The sequence below is a fragment of the Schistocerca nitens genome, chromosome 8 (assembly GCF_023898315.1).
Source record: "Schistocerca nitens isolate TAMUIC-IGC-003100 chromosome 8, iqSchNite1.1, whole genome shotgun sequence".
NCBI classification, from domain to species: domain Eukaryota; kingdom Metazoa; phylum Arthropoda; class Insecta; order Orthoptera; family Acrididae; genus Schistocerca; species Schistocerca nitens.
In genome coordinates this window covers 603247280-603267482 of record NC_064621.1, presented here as the reverse complement: position 1 = coordinate 603267482, position 20203 = coordinate 603247280, and the positions used below count along the sequence as shown (strand labels likewise).

At 38.7% G+C, this 20203-nt stretch overlaps 1 protein-coding gene across 2 annotated transcripts in view; it reads left to right on the top strand.

Annotated features, from left to right (window-relative positions):
- The window catches only part of LOC126198484 (uncharacterized), a 100666-nt gene that overhangs the window by 30006 nt on the left and 50457 nt on the right, over window positions 1-20203 (top strand). For both annotated transcript variants that reach the window (XM_049934852.1, XM_049934851.1), the window contains exons 3-4: window positions 802-885; window positions 4390-4487. In XM_049934852.1, the coding sequence (XP_049790809.1) occupies window positions 802-885; window positions 4390-4487 (182 nt within the window). The remainder of the gene's footprint in view (window positions 1-801; window positions 886-4389; window positions 4488-20203) is intronic.

Here is a 20203-nt window from a genome sequence, read left to right as displayed (position 1 = left end):
TGAAGGACTCTGGTCTATAGTGTGTGTTTGTTTTACCTAAGGATTAATGTGTGCTATTTCACTGTGCTTTGGTTTCACATCCAGCAATTCAGATGTGTGTAACTGCTGGGTGAGGTATGGGATTTGTAAATTTATTTCATCGTAAAAGTAGTTTGTAGTGCCATTTTGTGGTGGACTTTTTTTGCATAAACAGTGTACATTCTTCCTTTTTCCTGTTTCAAAGATTTATTTTTCTGTTTGCGTATGCTGATGTTTGTATATCATTCTCCCCAGTTGCTATGTCTTCAAATATAAACCAAAAATACTATTTAAAAAAAATTCTACATCTAATTACTGTCGGTGCATTACTCCAAATAAGTTGGACAATTGTTATTGATGGGATGTTCCAAACATTTCAAATGTATATGAATACTTGAAGTTTTCTTTAAGCTTCTTGGAGTTACGATGATCAGATTATATTCGGGCTTCAGTTTTCTTCAAGCATGCACCTCAATTTTTAAGTTCCATTGAGCGAAAATCATTTTGGCACATTGCATGCTAACCTAGGTTAACAAATGGCAAGTACTCAAACCAGTTGGGCTCTTAAAACTTTGTAGTGTAGCGAAAAAGAAAATTTCAGTGGCTCTTATAGAAATTGCTGTGTATAACTTACCACGGAATTGATGAAATGTTTGCAGTATAAAACCTCTCTGATATTTAGTATGAACTGCTGTTATCACAATTGCTGAAAGAATATTTTATGTATGTTGCCTAAACCATGGTCTTGTATTGGTTTTTATTATTTGAATTTTTGTTGTTTAGTTGCAGATGAACACATCTACAACTGCCAGTAATAGATCTTACACTCCTGTTCGCCCTAGAATGGCTCCGCAGTATTATCCTCAGGTTAGTAAATGGTGAAAGGGAATGAGAATATAGCATCTAACCAAGCTGCTGGGAGGGGGAAAAAAAAGTTGTTACACACTATCCCATGGTCTTCTCCATCTAAATTACAATACTAAACTTAACTGCATACTGCCAGTAGTAATAGATGACAGAGTAAATTATTTGAAGTGTCACTTGAGCACTAAGTGTATTTGATTTAGTGAAATTTGGTCATTTCAGTTAAGTAATTATTAGACAGAAAACAGTAACAATGAAGCTGCCAGTAATTGTTCTAATTGCTGCAAGATGTTAGCATCGACACACTGAACTCTGTTTTAGTATTGAATTTAATAGGTTCGAAAAATTAAAGAAAACCTTTATACTACTGAGAAGAAAACACAGTTGTTAGGTGGGATACTACAGCGGTAGTAAGCCACCTACAGAGACGACACATCAGGATCATGAGAATCCTCTTTATTAACAGAGCACTATTACAGAGCATCTAATCAGTCACATTGTCCAGTCCAGCTCGCTATGAAGTCCTGTTGCGCTGTCTCAAAAAACTTCCACACCGCTCGTGATAAAGATGTTCAGTTGCTCTAGGACGAATGTCCACTCACTGTGGAGCAATTTTCTTTTAACCAGTTGATTGACAGCAAAAGGAAAATTTTAATACTAAATTAAATGTCCTTCCATTGCATGGATGAAGCTGTGATCCCACATTCCTGAACGCTCTTGTTCATGATTGCAGTTAAGGCCTAGTGTGTGAATTAACACAGTTACTGGGAGCTACCTTTATGACTTCATCGGTACCTTACGGTGGAGAATTGCTATATGCGTTCACAGAGTATTGTATCCTGTTTGTATGAGTCCATACTTCAAAGAAATTTGAATATTTCATGGGTATTATTGCATGTACATGTACAGGGCTATTACAAATGATTGAAGCGATTTCATAAATTCACTGTAGCTCCATTCATTGACATATGGTCACGACACACTACAGATACGTAGAAAAACTCATAAAGGTTTGTTCGGCTGAAGCCGCACTTCAGGTTTCTGCCGCCAGAGCGCTCGAGAGCGCAGTGAGACAAAATGGCGACAGGAGAGGAAAAGCTTATGTCGTGCTTGAAATGCACTCACATCAGTCAGTCATAACAGTGCAACGACACTTCAGGATGAAGTTCAACAAAGATCCACCAACTGCTAACTCCATTTGGCGATGGTATGCGCAGTTTAAAGCTTCTGGATGCCTCTGTAAGGGGAAATCAATGGGTCGGCCTGCAGTGAGCGAAGAAACGGTTGAACGCGTGCGGACAAGTTTCTCGCATAGCCCGCGAAGTCGACGAATAAAGCAACCAGGGAGCTAAACGTACCACAGCCGACGGTTTGGAAAATCTTACGGAAAAGGCTAAAGCAGAAGCCTTACCGTTTCGAACTCATTGATGGGGACATGCTGCGCCGAGTGTGGGAGGAACTTGATTATCGGCTTGATGTCTGCCGAATCACTAAAGGGGCACATATCGAACATTTGTGAATGCCTAAAAAAACTTTTTGAGTTTTTGTATGTGTGTGCAAAGCATTGTGAAAATATCTCAAATAATAAAGTTATTGTAGAGCTGTGAAATCGCTTCAATCATTTGTAATAACCCTGTATTTTTATTGTCTTTGTATAAAACAAAAAAAAAATAGGTTAATTAGTGTTTTGCATGGAATGTGTCTTAAAAGCTGCGAAGACACCGGAATTTCGACAGTTTGTGGCACTTTTATCATTGTTAGAGAAAAAAATATTAAAATTTTGTGCTTATTTTACATCAGATTTGGGATAACTTAACCTTCAGAAAATTGTATGTATTGAAGTGGGATAAGTCCTTTAGAATATGAGTGTTCACCTATGACATTTAGCACAATTTTGATTGGCTAGTAACTTGCACATACAATACTATAAAAAAATTTATAATTCCATAAAATTGACTGTGGCTCTAAAAGTTATCCATTACACATCTACAGCAGTTTTTGATTATTTAACCTGTTATGCCAAATTTCTGATTAGCGGCAAAACGAAAACTTAAATAGTAAACTAAAGGTTCTTCCAGTGCATTGGTTAATTTGTTATTAAAAGGTAGCAGCATGTGTAGTGTAGAACAATAGTATGTAAAGTTTTGTAGTCACAATACCAGAGAAGGAAAGTTGCTACTCACCATATAGCGGAGATGCTGAGTCACGATAGGCACAATAAAAAGATTCACACAATTAAAGCTTTCGACCATTAAGGCCTTTGTCAGCAGTAGACACACACACACACACACACACACACACACACACACACATATAAACGTAACTTGCACACCCATCTGCAGTCTCAGAGAGCTGATACCACCAGCTCTCTGAGACTGCAGATGTGCGTGCAAGTTGCGTTTGTGTGTGTGTGTGTGTGTGTGTGTGTGTGTGTGTGTGTGTGTCTACTGCTGACAAAGGCCTTAATGGCCGAAAGCTTGAATTGTGTGAATCTTTTTATTGTGCCTATCGTGACTCAGCATCTCCGCTATATGGTAACAACTTTCCTTCTCTGGTATTGTTACATTCCATCCTGGATTTTCCATTGTTTAGTTTTGTTGTCAAATTTAAATATGTTTCGCTACTGATATGTTTGCTGTAGAAAACTATTGTACCTTATTTATTTCTGTTATAATATTTTTAAGTGCACTTTGCTGTATTCATTAATCTTCTAATCGCTAACACTTACACATAAAATTAATCAGTCATCTACAAGTACTTTTATGCAGAGTAAATGGACTCTGTGAATGTTAAGTTGTGCACATAGGTATTCTTCCTGCACGTTTATTTCACATCTCAAGACAATACACAGTATTTGAGACTGAAAAATGTGCACTCCAACGACAATTAAGTGAAGGATATTTAACATCCCACCCACCCACAAAGTTGCTCATCTGAACTGATATTCTAAAATCTGATTCAAATTACTTTTTGGTTGACACTTCATGCATTGGAGCTAGTTTCCTCCAACCAGAGCACTAGCACTCAATGTATGGTGGTGGTGGTGGTGGTTAGTGTTTAACGTCCCGTCGACAACGAGGTCATTAGAGACGGAGCGCAGGCTCGGGTTAGGGAAGGATTGGGAAGGAAATCGGCCGTGCCCTTTCAAAGGAACCATCCCGGCATTTGCCTGAAACGATTTAGGGAAATCACGGAAAACCTAAATCAGGATGGCCGGAGACGGGATTGAACCGTCGTCCTCCCGAATGCGAGTCCAGTGTGCTAACCACTGCGCCACCTCGCTCGGTAGACTCAATGTATGAACTACACTGTTGCCAAACTGCCACAGCAAATGGTCAGTTCACTTCCATTGCTTCAGTAGTGCTATATATGAAAAATGCATATTTTGTTCCTGTGTGTGTGTTTGTTTGTTTGTGTGTGTGTGTGTGTGTGTGTGTGTGTGTGTGTGTGTGTGTGTGAGAGAGAGAGAGAGAGAGAGAGAGACTTTCCATACTGTTGCTGTTACAGGTGTCATTGGCCATGTCCCCTACGACGAGCCACCTGGCAGCAGCCCAGCAGCAGCCACCACCACTAGTCAGAGCAACTGTCAGCACTCCTACAATGGGGTGGGTATTTCTTTCAGTTATACTACATACCACTTCTTTATATGCAAGTAACTTATTTTTGCATAGTACCTGGGGCACAAGGCTATAGCCACATGATGGCTACTGCTGGTTAGTTAACTATGGGATCTTTCTTCCATCCCTACTTGTAACATTTCCCAGCTTTACTCTTTTGCAATTTCTTCCCTTTCCAATTTCAGCAAAAGAAAACAGTAACTTCAGATATTAGATCCACCAGTTGGAGGATTTGGTTGCTTACTTTTCTGCAATCAATTCTGTGTATGTTTTTTCTTTACATATAACCATTTTTAATCATTCTAGTTTCTGCTAAGTGATAGCAAGGATAGGCAGAAGATGAACAAGTGTAACTTGTCCAAGCATGAATGTTCTTCGTCTTTCTGTGAAGAGAACATTGAGAGGTTATTGGACAGAAGTGATAGTGCGTGGTCTAGTAATAATGTTTCGAGTAGTGGTGAAAACAGTAATGATGATAACTAATGACAGCGACTCAGAAATATTAAGTGGTGAAAGGGGTGTCAAAGAACAGCTGATGACAACTGACAATAATTGTGGTTCTACAGGATTGTAGTCTGGTAATTGTGTTGTAGATAGAAGTCCATTCCGTTTCACAGTAACTGCAGGTGTACGAAGTTCTTTTGGGGAGCCTCCATATCCTCTTAATATTTTCACTTTATTTTATATGAGACAACTACAAAGACATGACTCTCCAGCATTAAGATAAAAATAATAAGGTGGCCCACCGCAGTTGAAAAATCATAGAAATTTTAGCAGAAACATTTAACAAATTACTAAGTTGTGATTTCCCAGAACTGCTGTACTTCAAGTAAACCCAGATATATCTGTTAAAACACTAACAGGAGATATAAATCCACCTGAAATCCACGAAGTCCGCAAAGCTTTGAAAGAGTTCAAAAACTACAAAGCAAGTGGAGATCATCAAACATTTACGAAGCTTTGGAAATACACTGCAGAACCATTGATCGTATCATTACATCAATGCATAGAGAAGGTATGGACATAGGACAGCTACCAGAACATTGGACTACAGCTATATTCCATCCACTACACAAAAGAAGATACAAAGCAAATCCAGACAACTATAGACAAGGAAAGTTGCCACTCACCATATAGCAGAGATGCTGAGTTGCAGATAGGCTCATGCAAACCCAACTCACACACATGACTGCAGTCTCAGGCAGCTGAAACGACGCAGTTGCCTGAGATTGCAGTCATGTGTGCGAGTTACGTTCATGTGTGTTTGGACACACTCTTGGCCCAGTGGATCAGCCATTTTTAGTGTTTTTTTGAAATGTCACTGGCACATTTCTATTAAAGATTTCTTGAAACAGAAAACATATTATGAAAAAAAAGTCTTTAAGGTTTATTTTAATTATATTGGTTGATGACAGAATTAATAACAACAAACATCAAATGTATGATTTCGGTTTCTCAAAAGATTTTGAAGCATTCTGGCATGCAGAGTGGTACATTGCAGTCTGGACACCATCAGCTGATTTCCTTCCTACCTGCTTGACCACTAGATTTTTTTGTTTTCTCAGAGCAAACTTTACACACACTAGTTGGACGCTCCTTCTCAGTGGCTGATAATTTTTCTGCAAAGTGCCGTCCTAGAAGTATGTTCCTGTGAATTTCACTAGGAACATTGTCTAGTGCCAAATTTGTACCTTTGTGAATCAGTCCTTCACCAATTTGTCGTAGAAAAGTGGAAAAATGGCAGCTCTTTCTTTGAGCAGGAGTCCTGGTTTCCCAGTATAAGGCAAATGCATTTGTTGCAGGCATTATAAGCATGTGGAAGAACAATTTCTTCCACTTCATCTGTTTCCTCCTAAATGCATCATTTGATCACACCTAGTGACCTCCATTTCGTAAATATTACTGTCAAGAATGACATCTGGTTTTGATTTTGCTTTGATACCTTCCTTTGTAAGAACAGACGTGTCAGCTGGGCAATTTGTGCACAGTGGACAGGCATAGCACATCTCTTAGGTCTTTCCACTTCAAACAAAGCAGATGATTCCTCCTCATTGACACAGACTCTTACCTTTTCAGTTTTTTTGTAAACAATGTTGTTTTGTAGGTCTTTCCAGTTAGTCATGCATGTATCTACTGCTTTCGTTTTATGTTGCCACAGAAAATCGAATACTGCTGGTGAACTATAAAATCTGTCCATGTAAACAGTGTGGCCTTTTCCCAGGTGATCCACTAGCAACATCTCAAATAATGGTATTATGGATTTGTCTTGTGTTCCTTTCCCAGCATATACCTCCAATCTAAGAACATAACTAATAACACAATAAACATCTTGATTCCATACTTGTCAGGTTTATTTTTTATGTAAACCTGAAATACCTCTCTTCCACGGAAACCACACATGCCTTCGTCAATAGCGAGGTTTTCTGATGGGTAAAATGATTTTTGTGATTCTAATAAGAAATGATCCATTATTGGCCTGGTTTTATGCGTGGGGTCGTGCTGAGGTTGACTTTTCGGAATGTAAGTTGCATTGTTATTCAAATGCAGCATTGATAATATTGCCTTGAATCTGTTTCTGACCATAACAGAACCAGGGAAGAGGTTGAAATAAAATTGTTGGTAGACCAGTAACCTGCCAGTTTTGGTTTTTTTCACAAGACACTTGGGTATAAATATGCCAAAAAAACAAATACATTTTGTCACCCATGAATTACGAAAACTGTGAAGCTTTACCCTGGAAGTTGCTTTGAGTTGGTCATAAACAGACTTTGGACAGCCATTTGTTTCAGATTTTGTGTGTTTCATTATGGAATCGGGGGGAAACATCAAAAACACACCAACAGGAGTAGAATTCTCATGAACAGCTACCATTACTCCACTTTTCTCTACAAATTGTGGCACAGTAGGCTGATCGTCAGCAAATTTCCGACCTAATTTGGCATCAGTGGGTTTTTTTCGCGAAATTCGTTGCCTCTTGGTTGGAGGTACAGACAGCTGTTGTTGCAGCCAACACCTGTGTTGCAGAGGATGTACTTTGTTCAATAAACACTGGATGCACAGATGCAGCCTCATCAGATTCCTGTGCAAGATAGACAAGATGAACACAAATAAAGTCTCTGCTAACTGAAGCAACTCGAGCAATATAAGTCGTAATAATAATACTGAAGAAAAACTGCACTAGACAGCTCTTTACCTGTATTTGAATCCTCTTCATTCTCTTTACATTCAAATATTTCCCACTCAGAACCAGAATCATCCAATTCTTCTTCTAAGGCTTCTAAAATTTCTTTCTCACTCAGAAAACGCGACATATTTGAAAATAATTAATAATAATAATTTGAAAATAATAATAATAATTAAAAAAATAACAAGAAAGGGGCAAAGAGTAATGAGAACATTTGAAACTCATGGTTACACCAATGCATAATGGCGCAGCGTGTCACAGAAGCTGCTATGCGTGTCTTGCCATTTCTTTTGATGTAGTTCTAAAACCAGAACACATAGGGGAGCAGCAGTCAAGGGACATATAGGCAGGTATTCCGTGCAGCACTACCACAGTAACCGGCCTGCTTCCGGACGGCTAATAGGCTGTGAGTGGCATCCAACAACCACCCAACCTATAATCGGGTGCGGTCATTTCGGAGCAGTTCTGTGGCCCGACCAATGCTCGTGCTTGGTCACTAAAGTGTTAATGGCCGAAAGCTATAATTGTGAGAATCTTTTTGTTGTACTTATCTGAAGCTCCGCATCTCTGCTATATGGTGAGAGGCAACTTTCCTTCTCTAATATTGTCACATTCCTTCCTGGATTTTCCATTGTTTGATTTTGCCAGACAACTGTAGAGGAATTTTCCTTTTGGAGATTACTTATAAAGAAATGTCCAGAAGTCTTTATAATCTTAAAAATTAACCTGAAGTGGAAATAGGCGAATACCAAGGAGGATTTAGAACCCGGAGAAGCTGCCCGGAACAGATAATCACTTTAAAATTGGTAATGGATTGCTACAAACAGACACACAAACTTTTAATAACCTTTGTAGATTTCAGAAAAGCTTACGATTGTATCAAACTTAACTCTAACAAGCACCAAATCTAAAGTTCAGAGGAGAAATATTGTGAGCTATTTGTGTCTAAAACAAGGTTAAGACGGGGAGATAATTCTAGCGCCATTACATTTCCACTGTGCTCTGGAGTACGTGATACAGAATTTTTTGAGAAGAATCCTAAAAACATTAGAATTGGAACCAAGAAATATCAAATAAACTGCAAAATTCCTTGGATTTCGCAGATGACTTTACATTACTAGCTAATAACATTCAAGAAGCTGGAAATAAAATAAGCAGCCTACAAAATATAGCACAAAAGATACGACTCCAGATATCATCTGAAAAGACTGAGGTAATGGAGCAGATCTACTAGTAATCAGCCACATAATAGTAAATAATGAGAAATTAAGATTGGTGAAACAATTTAAATACGTTGTTGTTGTTGTTGTTGTGGTCTTCAGTCCTGAGACTGGTTTGATGCAGCTCTCCATGCTACTCTATCCTGTGCAAGCTTCTTCATCTCCCAGTACCTACTGCAACCTACATCCTTCTGTATCTGCTTAGTGTATTCATCTCTTGGTCTCCCCCTACGATTTTTACCCTCCACGCTGCCCTCCAATACTAAATTGGTGATCCGTTGATGCCTCAGAACATGTCCTACCAACCGATCCCTTCTTCTGGTCAAGTTGTGCCACAAACTCCTCTTCTCCCCAATCCTATTCAGTACCTCCTCATTAGTTATGTGATCTACCCATCTAATCTTCAGCATTCTTCTGTAGCACCACATTTCGAAAGCTTCTATTCTCTTCTTGTCCAAACTATTTACCGTCCATGTTTCACTTCCATACATGGCTACACTCCATACAAATACTTTCAGAAATGACTTCCTGACACTTAAATCTATACTCGATGTTAACAAATTTCTCTTCTTCAGAAACCCTTTCCTTGCCATTGCCAGTCTACATTTTATATCCTCTCTACTTCGACCATCATCAGTTATTTTGCTCCCCAAATAGCAAAACTCCTTTACTACTTTAAGTGTCTAATTTCCTAATCTAATACCCTCAGCATCACCCGACTTAATTCGACTACATTCCATTGTCCTCGTTTTGCTTTTGTTGATGTTCATGTTATACCCTCCTTTCAAGACACTGTCCATTCCGTTCAACTGCTCTTCCAAGTCCTTTGCTGTCTCTGACAGAATTAAAATTTCATTGGCGAACCTCAAAGTTTTTATTTCTTCTCCATGGATTTTGATACCTACTCCGAACTTTCCTTTTGTTTCCTTTATTCCTTGCTCAATATACAGATTGAATAACATCAGGGAGAGGCTACAACCCTGTCTCACTCCCTTCCCAACCACTGCTTCCCTTTCATGCCCCTCGACTCTTACAACTGCCATCTGGTTTCTGTACAAATTGTAAATAGCCTTTCGCTCCGTGTATTTTACCCCTGCCACCTTCAGAATTTGAAAGAGAGTATTCCAGTCAACATTGCCAGAAGCTTTCTCTAAGTCTACAAATGCTAGAAACGTAGGTTTGCCTCTCCTTAATCTTCCTTCTAAGATAAGTCGTAAGGTCAGTATTGCCTCACGTGTTCCAGTATTTCAACGTAATCCAAACTGATCTTCCCCGAGGTCTGCTTCTACCAGTTTTTCCATTCGTCTGTAAAGAATTCGTGTTAGTATTTTGCAGCTGTGACTTATTAAACTGATTGTTCGGTAATTTTCACATCTGTCAACACCTGCTTTCTTTGGGATTGGAATTATTATATTCTTCTTGAAGTCTGAGGGTACTTCGCCTGTCTCATACATCTTGCTCACCAGATGGTAGAGTTTTGTCAGGACTGGCTCTCCCAAGGCCGTCAGTAGTTCTGATGGAATGTTGTCTACTCTGGGGGCCTTGTTTCGGCTCAGGTTTTTCAGTGCTCTGTCAAACTCTTCACGCAGTATTGTATCTCCCATTTCATCTTCATCTACATTCTCTTCCATTTCCATAATATTGTCCTCAAGTACATCGCCCTTGGGTTTCCATCTGAGCTCTTGATATTCATACAAGTGGTTCTCTCTTCTCCGAAGGTCTCTTTGATTTTCCTGTAGGCGGTATCTACCTTACCCCTAGTGAGATAAGCCTGTACATCCTTACATTTGTCCTCTAGCCATCCCTGCTTAGCCATTTTGCACTTCCTGTCGATCTCATTTTTGAGACGTTTGTATTACTTTTTGCCTGCTTCATTTACTGCATTTTTATGTTTTCTCCTTTCATCAATTAAATTCAATATTTCTTCTATTACCCAAAGTTATCTACTACCCCTCGTCTTTTTACCTAATTGATCCTCTGCTGCCTTCACTACTTCATCCGTCAAAGCTACCCATTCTTGTTCTACTGTATTTCTTTCCCTCATTCCTGTCAATTGTTCCCTTATGCCCTCCCTGAAACACTCTACAACCTCTGATTCTTTCAGTTTATCCAGGTCCCATCTCCTTAAATTCCCACCTTTTTGCAGTTTCTTCAGTTTTAATCTACAGGTCATAACCAATAGATTGTGGTCAGAGTCCACATCTGCCCCTGGAAATGTCTTACAATTTAAAACCTGGTTCCTAAATCTTTGTCTTACCATTATATAATCTATCTGAAACCTTTTAGTATCTCCAGGGTTCTTCCATGGATACAACCTTTTTTTTATGATTCTTGAACCAAGCGTTAGCTATGATTAAGTTGTGCTCTGTACAAAATTCTACCAGGCGGCTTCTTCTTTCATTTCTTAGCCCCAATCCATATTCACCTACTACATTTCCTTCTCTCCCTTTTCCTACACTCGAATTCCAGTCACCCATGACTATTAAATTTTCGTCTCCCTTCACTATCTGAATAATTTCTTTTATTCCCTCATACATTTCTTCAATTTCTTCGTCATCTGCTGAGCTAGTTGGCATATAAACGTGTACTACTGTAGTAGGTGTGGGCTTCGTATCTATCTTGGCCACAATAATGCGTTCACTATGCTGTTTGTAGTAGCTTACCCGCATTCCTATTTCTTTAGTAGCTCAGGATTTGCCAAATCTCTGTAAATAGGTTTGATTGCCTCCATTGCTGCAAAAGGAAGAGAATGTTTGTGTAAATTCATGCAGAGTGCCACAAAATTCATCTTGCCTTTATTTACACGAAGTGTTTGGTGGAGGTGGACACTGCAAGCTAACATCCCAAAGATGTTCGGGTTCACATGTGGTTCCTCTTCGTCGAAATGTCTTGGCTCAAACTCAGCTAGGGGTCGAACCGCACGTGTCGCATCACACGCCCTAAATTAGACACTTGTGACCCTTTTGTTAAATTGTCTGGCTGATGGCAAGTTTGCGAAATACAAAGTTAACATAGTGTATAAGAACAGTAATAATAATATCGGGAACTAAATTAGCGACCCATAAAATATGTAGGCCATTCAGTTGCGATTTGGTTAGAATAATGTTTATTCAGAAAGCAAACTGATAGCAAAAGTGGTCGTGTTTAGAGTTACTGTTACACTCGAGTGCATATCCATTTGACACAGTTCGATCATTCACAGTCTCATTGTGAAACACAAGTCCAATACTCCACCTCGATATTTACACGGAAAGTTAGAGTTCACACCAGACGCATGGCTGCTTACCACTCAGAGACTAAGTCCTGTGATACCACACAATGCAAAATTTTCTAAGTCGTTTCACTTCCTAGCTGCTTAAAGACAGACCATCCGCTTTCGCATCTCAATCTGAACTGTTGACTTTATTGTGTCCAGCTGAACTGTACTCTTTGGTGTCTAGACCAGAACTCTCTCTCTGCCTGTCCCTGGCTGCGTTTTCCCGCGTGCTGAACATCTCCGCTCAACTGACTAGGGCAGTTCCATTTCCTGAGGCTGTCCATCTCATTGGCTACAGCTTATTATACATTATTTTACATTTTAACATATTTAAATAATCAAAGCTTGACCTCTTTCACATTCTGAATAAAGTAACAATAATATCCATTACATAATAAATGTTAAATTCTGGTACATAAAACTAAAACAGTTTCCTTCATAACTTTGAATGTCACGGCCAGTAGCCTTGCACCAATGTGCTTTCTGATAAACAAAGAACAAAAGTAACTATTAGGCGCTAACAATACCAGAGAAGGAAAGTTGCTACTCACCATATAGCAGAGATGCTGAGTCGCGAAGGCGCAATAAATAGATTCACACAATTATGCACTAAACTTTACAACAAATATTCTGTTACTTAATGATTCAGTAAGGTGTCTTGCTATCATCGTTCAATGTGTTTTGTGTGGAGGAAATGATGATCCCATGCTTAACTGAAAATACTGATAATTTAAATTTACTATATGTTTTAAACAAATAAAGTTACAGAGTTGATACGTACAACATTCGTCATTTTAGTGATGCGCTTCTATATGAAATGTTGATCGTTAAGATCGCCTAAAGCATTCAGATTTTAGCGTTCAGGTCTTTGTTAAAAAACTTTTGAATTTCACTTTAACAGTAAATCCTAAACTTTTATAGATATGATCAATATTCAAGTTTTATTGGGATCACCATGAAAATTTATGAAGGATGGTAGTTTAAAATTACTGTGGCTCAATTCCCTGAATTACTACAGAATTGAATAGTTTCCATAAATGTTTCTCCTTGTGGCCGAACTTAGGTCCGCCACATTTAACACTGCTACCTCTCCTTGGCCACAAAAGGCTTCTACTGGGTTTCCCTTTGACGTAGGTTCTTCTCTGTCTCACTCACACACTACAGCGCTTAGGCCTCAATAGACGCCTGTGTGTTTCCCACTCTTGTCGTGAATCTGTGCCCTTTGTGGCATGCCGTTCTGGACGACAGGGTTTGTTTCACAATACCTGAAGGCAGACTCTTTCGGCCATGTATTTAAATGGGAGCACAATGCTTGTTAACTCACAACACATAGCATGACATGGGTTTTCATTGGTTGATGTTTGATGAAAGAAAGTGTTCCACACACCTCTTTTCATCTCCTCTAAATTGTCACAGTTATCTCTAATGGCCTTCCCATAATATTCCTGTAATTCATCAATTACTTTGTCCATTAGTCTTCCAGTACATTTTGTTGTCTTGCCGTCAGACAGTTTTGTGTTACCCAGCTTGGTTTTTAGGTTACATAGACATGTTCCCATCCTTTTCTTGATGTGTCTTACCCACTCAAGTTTTTGTATAGGAACATCTTATGGCTTACTGTTTTGTACTGCAGTGAAAGCCTTGCTGTCTCCATCACCTAAGTAATTCACATATCTGGCACCTCTCTCCTTCTGCGAATGCTGGATAATGTTAACTGCTCCTTTTACTGTCATTCCTCCACTTGCCCCCTCATAATTTTTTATACACTGCTGCTTATGAAGTAATCTGTTCTTCTGCATTTCTTGAAGTTACTTTTATGCTTAGTCATTTTGTTTACATATAAAAAGCAATAGAAGTTAGCTTACTACAAAAATAGCTGATAATCACAATACTTTCAATGAAAACTAGTATCAGAAACAAAGGACTGATTTGTTTATTCATAAACTTCTGGGACATAGCAAAAGGCACAAAACAAAGCAATTCACAGCCTTCTAGACTGTGTAGTTCCCAATGTATGACTGCTCAACTGCGGCAGTATATGCGTAGCCACGAAATTTGTCAGTCACATTTCAACATTCAAAATATTATTTGAAGGTCTCACAATTGTCTGATTTTAATGTATCATATACCAAAATGTTCAGGGAAGTCCAAAGTACATTATGGAGTAGAAAAATTTCACAAACAGTGTATTTGTGATGTGAACCGACACTTTTAAAGATTGGCTAAAGCAATGTCCCACAATAGTGGGTAGGGGAGAGGCACTGAGAAAATCGAAACTGTGAAATCTTGCTTGGATAACGTGTTTGTAGCCCACAAATGGTTCAAGGTAGAGTCTTGGTCTGGTAAACAAGTTTAATCTGTCTGGATCTTTTATAACAAATAGTTCTTTACCTGGTCTTAACTTCTTGGACCTGTAAATTATGTCACTTTAAGGTGCATGTTTAATTAATTATGCTGTTGTAATTACTTGCTATCAGTAATCCATTACATCAATAACCTTTGCCGTAGCTCACTGTCGTGTACTGTTTCTTTTAGTTATCCAACGTATGGGAAGGATGATTGGTGAGTCATTGATTTACAAGAAAAATGTTATAGAGGCATGAGACAGCTGGACTTCGTGTTCTGTTTTAGTTGATTTACATCATGGTATTATGCTCTTTCCCATTTTGCCAGTCACTTTGTGAATGCATTTTTTTATAGAAGCTTTCGCATTTATAATAAATCTGATCGTGGGATGTCATTTTTATGCTCTCTCTCTCTCTCTCTCTCTCTCTCTCTCTCTCTCTCTCTCTTTTCCTCTCTCTCTCCCCCCCCCCCCCCTTCAAACTTGACAGTGTTAGCAGACTTTTTGTGCATTTTGTCTGCCTATTATTGTGAATGTGAACTTGAAAATCAATCCAGTTACACTATGTCTTTTTAATCAGTTGACTATACTGTCCTGACTGAATGTACTCTGCTGCGTAAGTGATTTCCATAAAAGTTTTTTAGAAAATTAGTGTCTGATTTTGGTTTGTCTGGGTCTTATTAATCCCACTGAACTCAGTTGGTGTTTTATAGTTATAAACAGAGTAGTTCTGTAGTGCTGCTTGTTAATAGATTTGGAATGATATCCTGTTCATTAACTAAGTATGTACCCTACCCTGAAAAAACAATTGTGAAACCAACCTGAAATATTTGTTGTAAATACATTTTTTTCCAGTTGTCATTGTACAGAATTTGTTGCCTGTCACCAGGAATTGGGAAATGTTATTATAGCCATTTATAAACAAGTATTTGTTTATCATTGTACGTAATTTTTTGGTTTGAGCAATTATCTTTTAATGAAGCGGAGAACAGAAATTTAGTTTTCATTTAAGTTCCAATGGTAAGAATTTTTGTGTAATTATTTATTCGACTTACAAGCCTTTGAGTTGCAAATATAATGCAGCTTATATTGTCAGAAGCTATGCTTCATTAATCATTTTGCATTTTTGCGCCTTGTATTGTGTAAAATGGGTTAGTGTGAAAGTTAGCCACTAGCCCTGGTGCCCCCCCCCCGCCCCAAATATCTCTCTCTCTCTCTCTCTCTCTCTCTCTCTCTCTCTCACACACACACACACACACACACACACACAACTTGATGAAACACACACACACACACACACACACACACACAACTTGATGAAGAGAATTTCCCTCCCCCCCCCCCCCCCCCCCCTACTTCTCTTCCACCAGATCAATTTATGTTCTTTTGTGCATATTTGCCTCAACCATTGCCACAAGTCTACAACCAGGTTGAGATGGAGTGGCAAACCTGGAAGCTGTATTATGTTTCTCTCTTGTTTCCATAAACTGAAGTGTACTGTGTATGTAGAGAAAGGAAATTGTACTTTCCATTTATTTGCTTATTGTGAATAGGGAGCATGTGCTTTTTAAGTGATGGTCTTTCATTTGGTAATATAATTTAAGGAGATGGTTTGATGGACTTAGTGTGTTTATTTCTGGGCTGTGACATTTGAAGTCTGTTAGCTATTGCTGATAGTTTGGCATCTGATATGGCATAGTGAATGCTTTGCTTGCAGTAGAGAGCAAAAAAAGACCTAATTTATAAAAGTATGTGTAATACCAAGCAATAGAGGGAGGTGCTCGTAAGTATGTTAACAAACAAACATTGGGGATCGTTTTTAGCATAACATAAAATCTGTTGAAAACAGAGATTGAGGGAGGTTTTCACCAAGATACGTTGGTACCAAAATGGATTGCAATCTGCTGAAGTTGCGTAGTGGATGAAAAGATCATGTGTTTATTGTTGAGGGTGGGACAGTCTGTTTCACAAAAAAGTAAAAAGATCTCTGCTAAACTGTGAAGTTCTTACAAGCCACTTAAACTGATGGTGGGCTCCTACATGAGATGTCTTAGCAAATAACAGATGTAATTCTTCCTTCATTTAGTGATCATGCCATTGGATAAATCAGCACAAGAAAGGAATGAGACTGAAAATCAAAATAATTCTTTTGAGAAATTTTGGCTGAACTGTTTGTTTTCCGAAAACTTCAGAGGTTTTTTCTAAAATGGTCTTTGCTTGTTTTCTTTTTTTGTCTCTGTTTAAGCTTTCAAAAAATGATACTTTCTGTTGAGAAGCAGAAGCTTCTCAGATTTTAGAAGGTTCTTGACATTACTTTTCTCTTCCCACCCAATTCGATAGTTACAAAATCTTCAGAATATTATTTTATATCTTTGATGGAAACTCATATTCGTGCAACCCATACTTGACAGTGCTACAAATAGAACTGACAACACATTTAGTGTAGAAGTAGAACTGAAAATAACTCCATTTGCACACTACGGGAAGAATATCAGTGCTGTCGAAATACATTACGTTGAAAGATTTTGTTTTCTTTTCTCTGTAGTGCAGAGTGCGGGCACTATAAACTGGCTGTCAGTCGCAAGTGTATAGAAACTAGAATTAAGACCACCAGAGGGGAGAGGAATGTTGTAGGGAAACAAGCCCAACTCCCCTCACAGGGTAGCAGCCAACACCCGGTAAAAAGGGTCGCCAATCCCTTTTGGTGTTGTGAGGTTTGTAATTGAACTCTGTGATGATGGACCAGTGTTAGTCTCTTCACTTATTTCAAAACACAAAAAGAAAAAGAAGAAAAAAGTGCTGCACAACACACAGCATTTGCTAACAGCTGCTGCAAATAATATGCTGAGTTGGCAATATCGTAAATGAAATAGTTCAGGCCTGCCCTCTACCGGTACTCGACACCACCACCATTCAAAACACGCTCTTGCTAAAACTGCCTCATTAAAAAGACGCTAGGTCCCATGACTGGGTACAACATTGCATTGCGTGGCATGTGCTTGCGTTTTATACAGACCATTCAGCGGCCTGCAACCGGAGTGGCACCAGAGCATATGTTGTTGCACTTGTGCAGTTTTATTTGGCAAATGCGTTTTACAGTTTTCCAAATTAGGCTTCAGTGGATGATGTGTTATACCAGTAACTAAACATTGGTTCCATTTTTATTTACAGAAAATAGAGCTATTTCGTACAATATTGGATAAAATAGTTCATCTGGATACAATTCACTGTGAAACAACACCTGTTAGGTAATTTTGCGTTTTCACATTTAGAATTTGCATCTATAGTTGCATTTTTTTTTCTCTATTTATAAATATTCACACTGTAAGGAAACAGAGACAGTCGAAAAAAAGATGCTACTTTGACTTGCCAACATTAGGGGGAGGGTCCCACATTGGCATAGCCACTGCTGGGCCCTCAGGTTTTTCTTGTTGGACAATCATTTGGTGTTACAAGCATTGCAACACAAATTATGTAGCTCAGTAGCCCAGGAAGTGGAGACTCAGTTGTGTGTATCTAGCCCAGTAATTGAAGACTCAGTTGTGTGTCTTTCTTGACTCTCTGTTTAAAGTGAAATGCTGCTGTGTGGCATCCTAAAACTATAGAATTCTTAATGATTAATTTTAGTCAGACTTGGTTTAAACTATAAATTACTTGAATTTTAAGAATATCAAATAATACTGGTAACTAATCGTAGTGTTACACGTGGCTATCTTCAGATTGTTGCCACTAGGCTAATTTGTGTGTCAGCTACTACATTTGCAGTATCGCTATTAGTGCAAGATTTTTCTTTGTGCCTTTCATGTTATCCATCATCCCTTGATAGTACTTTCTCTTTGATGTGAGCAATTACAGTACTACTGTGAATTTCAAAACCAAGAAGCTTGACACTAAACAGAAAAAAGTGCACTAGAAAATAGTTCCAGTAACAAGAATATATACTTATTGTATTGGAAAAAAAGGTACTGCAGAAGAGCAAATTGCCTTGTAACAAATCATTTTTTTCAATATAATAGTGGGAAAAATATATTTTACATAAATCATTTTTTTCTTAATACATCATTGTCTACCTCCTCCTGTGTGTTTTTACTACATTATTCTACTCAAATAATGTCACAGGAAAACACAATTATCTGTATAGCTATTCAATAATTAAGGCATCTAACCAAGTGAAGTTCATAGAAAATAGTAAACATGTTTTTTAACATTGCTATCTGATTATTTTCTGAAGAGTGTGAAGTTTCTTTCACAAACATGTGGAGCTAAACATAGGAAACTGCTAATTTTTTGCAATTTTTTTGTTTTTCTTCGACATGTTTACTCCAAAATTCTTTGGTGGTTGCAGTTTTATACGTTTGCAAGGAAACCTCTTCTTTCAAGTCCATTATCTCTATTTGGAGGAAAGGCTTTGAAAGATGGAACAACCTCGCAACCTCTGCTGCTGGAGAAACTTTAAAAGGCTGTTTTAAGAATTACGACAACTATGTTTCCATGAAGTCTTGGAGTCTTGCTGCTGATTCTGCTGTGGCCTTCTCCACCAGACATCATGGCGCCTAGAATATCAGCAACCAAACTGACAGCCTGCAACCGCGGGTTGCCCGCCTTCGCAGGCACACTGAAGCACTACACAACCGACAGGCAATATTGATGAACGGCCACAGCAACAACCACAACACCACCACCACAGCAAAGACACCAGGGGCCACTACCGGCCCACATAAACATAAGGAAGAGGTCGCTGCAGATCCCGGAACTATTTTCACACATCAACCACGTGATGAAACATAGTTCCGAGGTACTCATCCGCCGAAGCGCTATAAAGGCCGGCGCTCGGCCGCACATCGGGAGTTCATCGACCGCCAGCAGACTTGGGATAGCTGCCGCCCCGGCAGCCCGGCTTGGATCTTCTCGCTGATCTCTGGATTAGGCTGGGTATATCAGAGAAGTCTCCGGCGGAGACTAGTAGGAAATTATTTCAGTTGTTTTCCATCTTATTCTTCTATGTAGTTGTGATTCGAAGATGGATCACTGTTTTATGTTGGTGTTATACTTGGAGAATTTGTTTTGGTTAATTGAACAGTCCAATAAATTGTTTCGGACTTTGATCGTTAGTTTCTTCTGCTTACGCAGACATATCAGATTCCTTCCTAAGATCTTACGTAAAATTTGAAAATACTGCAGCATCCATGTCATAGTTATCTTGATATTCAAGAATTTTTGGAAAGTGAATAAATTCTTGACTTTCAGTTCTTTTTCAAAGATATCCAGCTTGCGACAGAGAAAACACACATTTTGCATCATATCACACATTAATTTCCCATTTCCTTGCAGCTCGATATTGAACACATTTAAATGTTTCAGCATGTCTTCCAGGAAAGCCACAGGTAAAATATTGCATTCGTTTGCTTGGAACTCCAGATACTTCGTTGCTGGTTGTGTATCCACAAAGTTGTCTACAAAGGAGGTTACTTCTTTTGTTTACCAAAAACGTTAATCACTTGTTGTGCTGCATAGAGTTAGAACGTGACAAATTACACTCGGGTAGAAATTCTTTGAGCTGTCTATGCTGAATAGTAGAAAGAGACCTCATAAAGCTGGTCAACTTGATCAAACAGTCCATTACTTCTTTCAGAGTGGCACTAAGTTTTCCACAGAATGCTGCCTGGTGAATTATGCACTGATAAAATAGTAGTGCAGCAT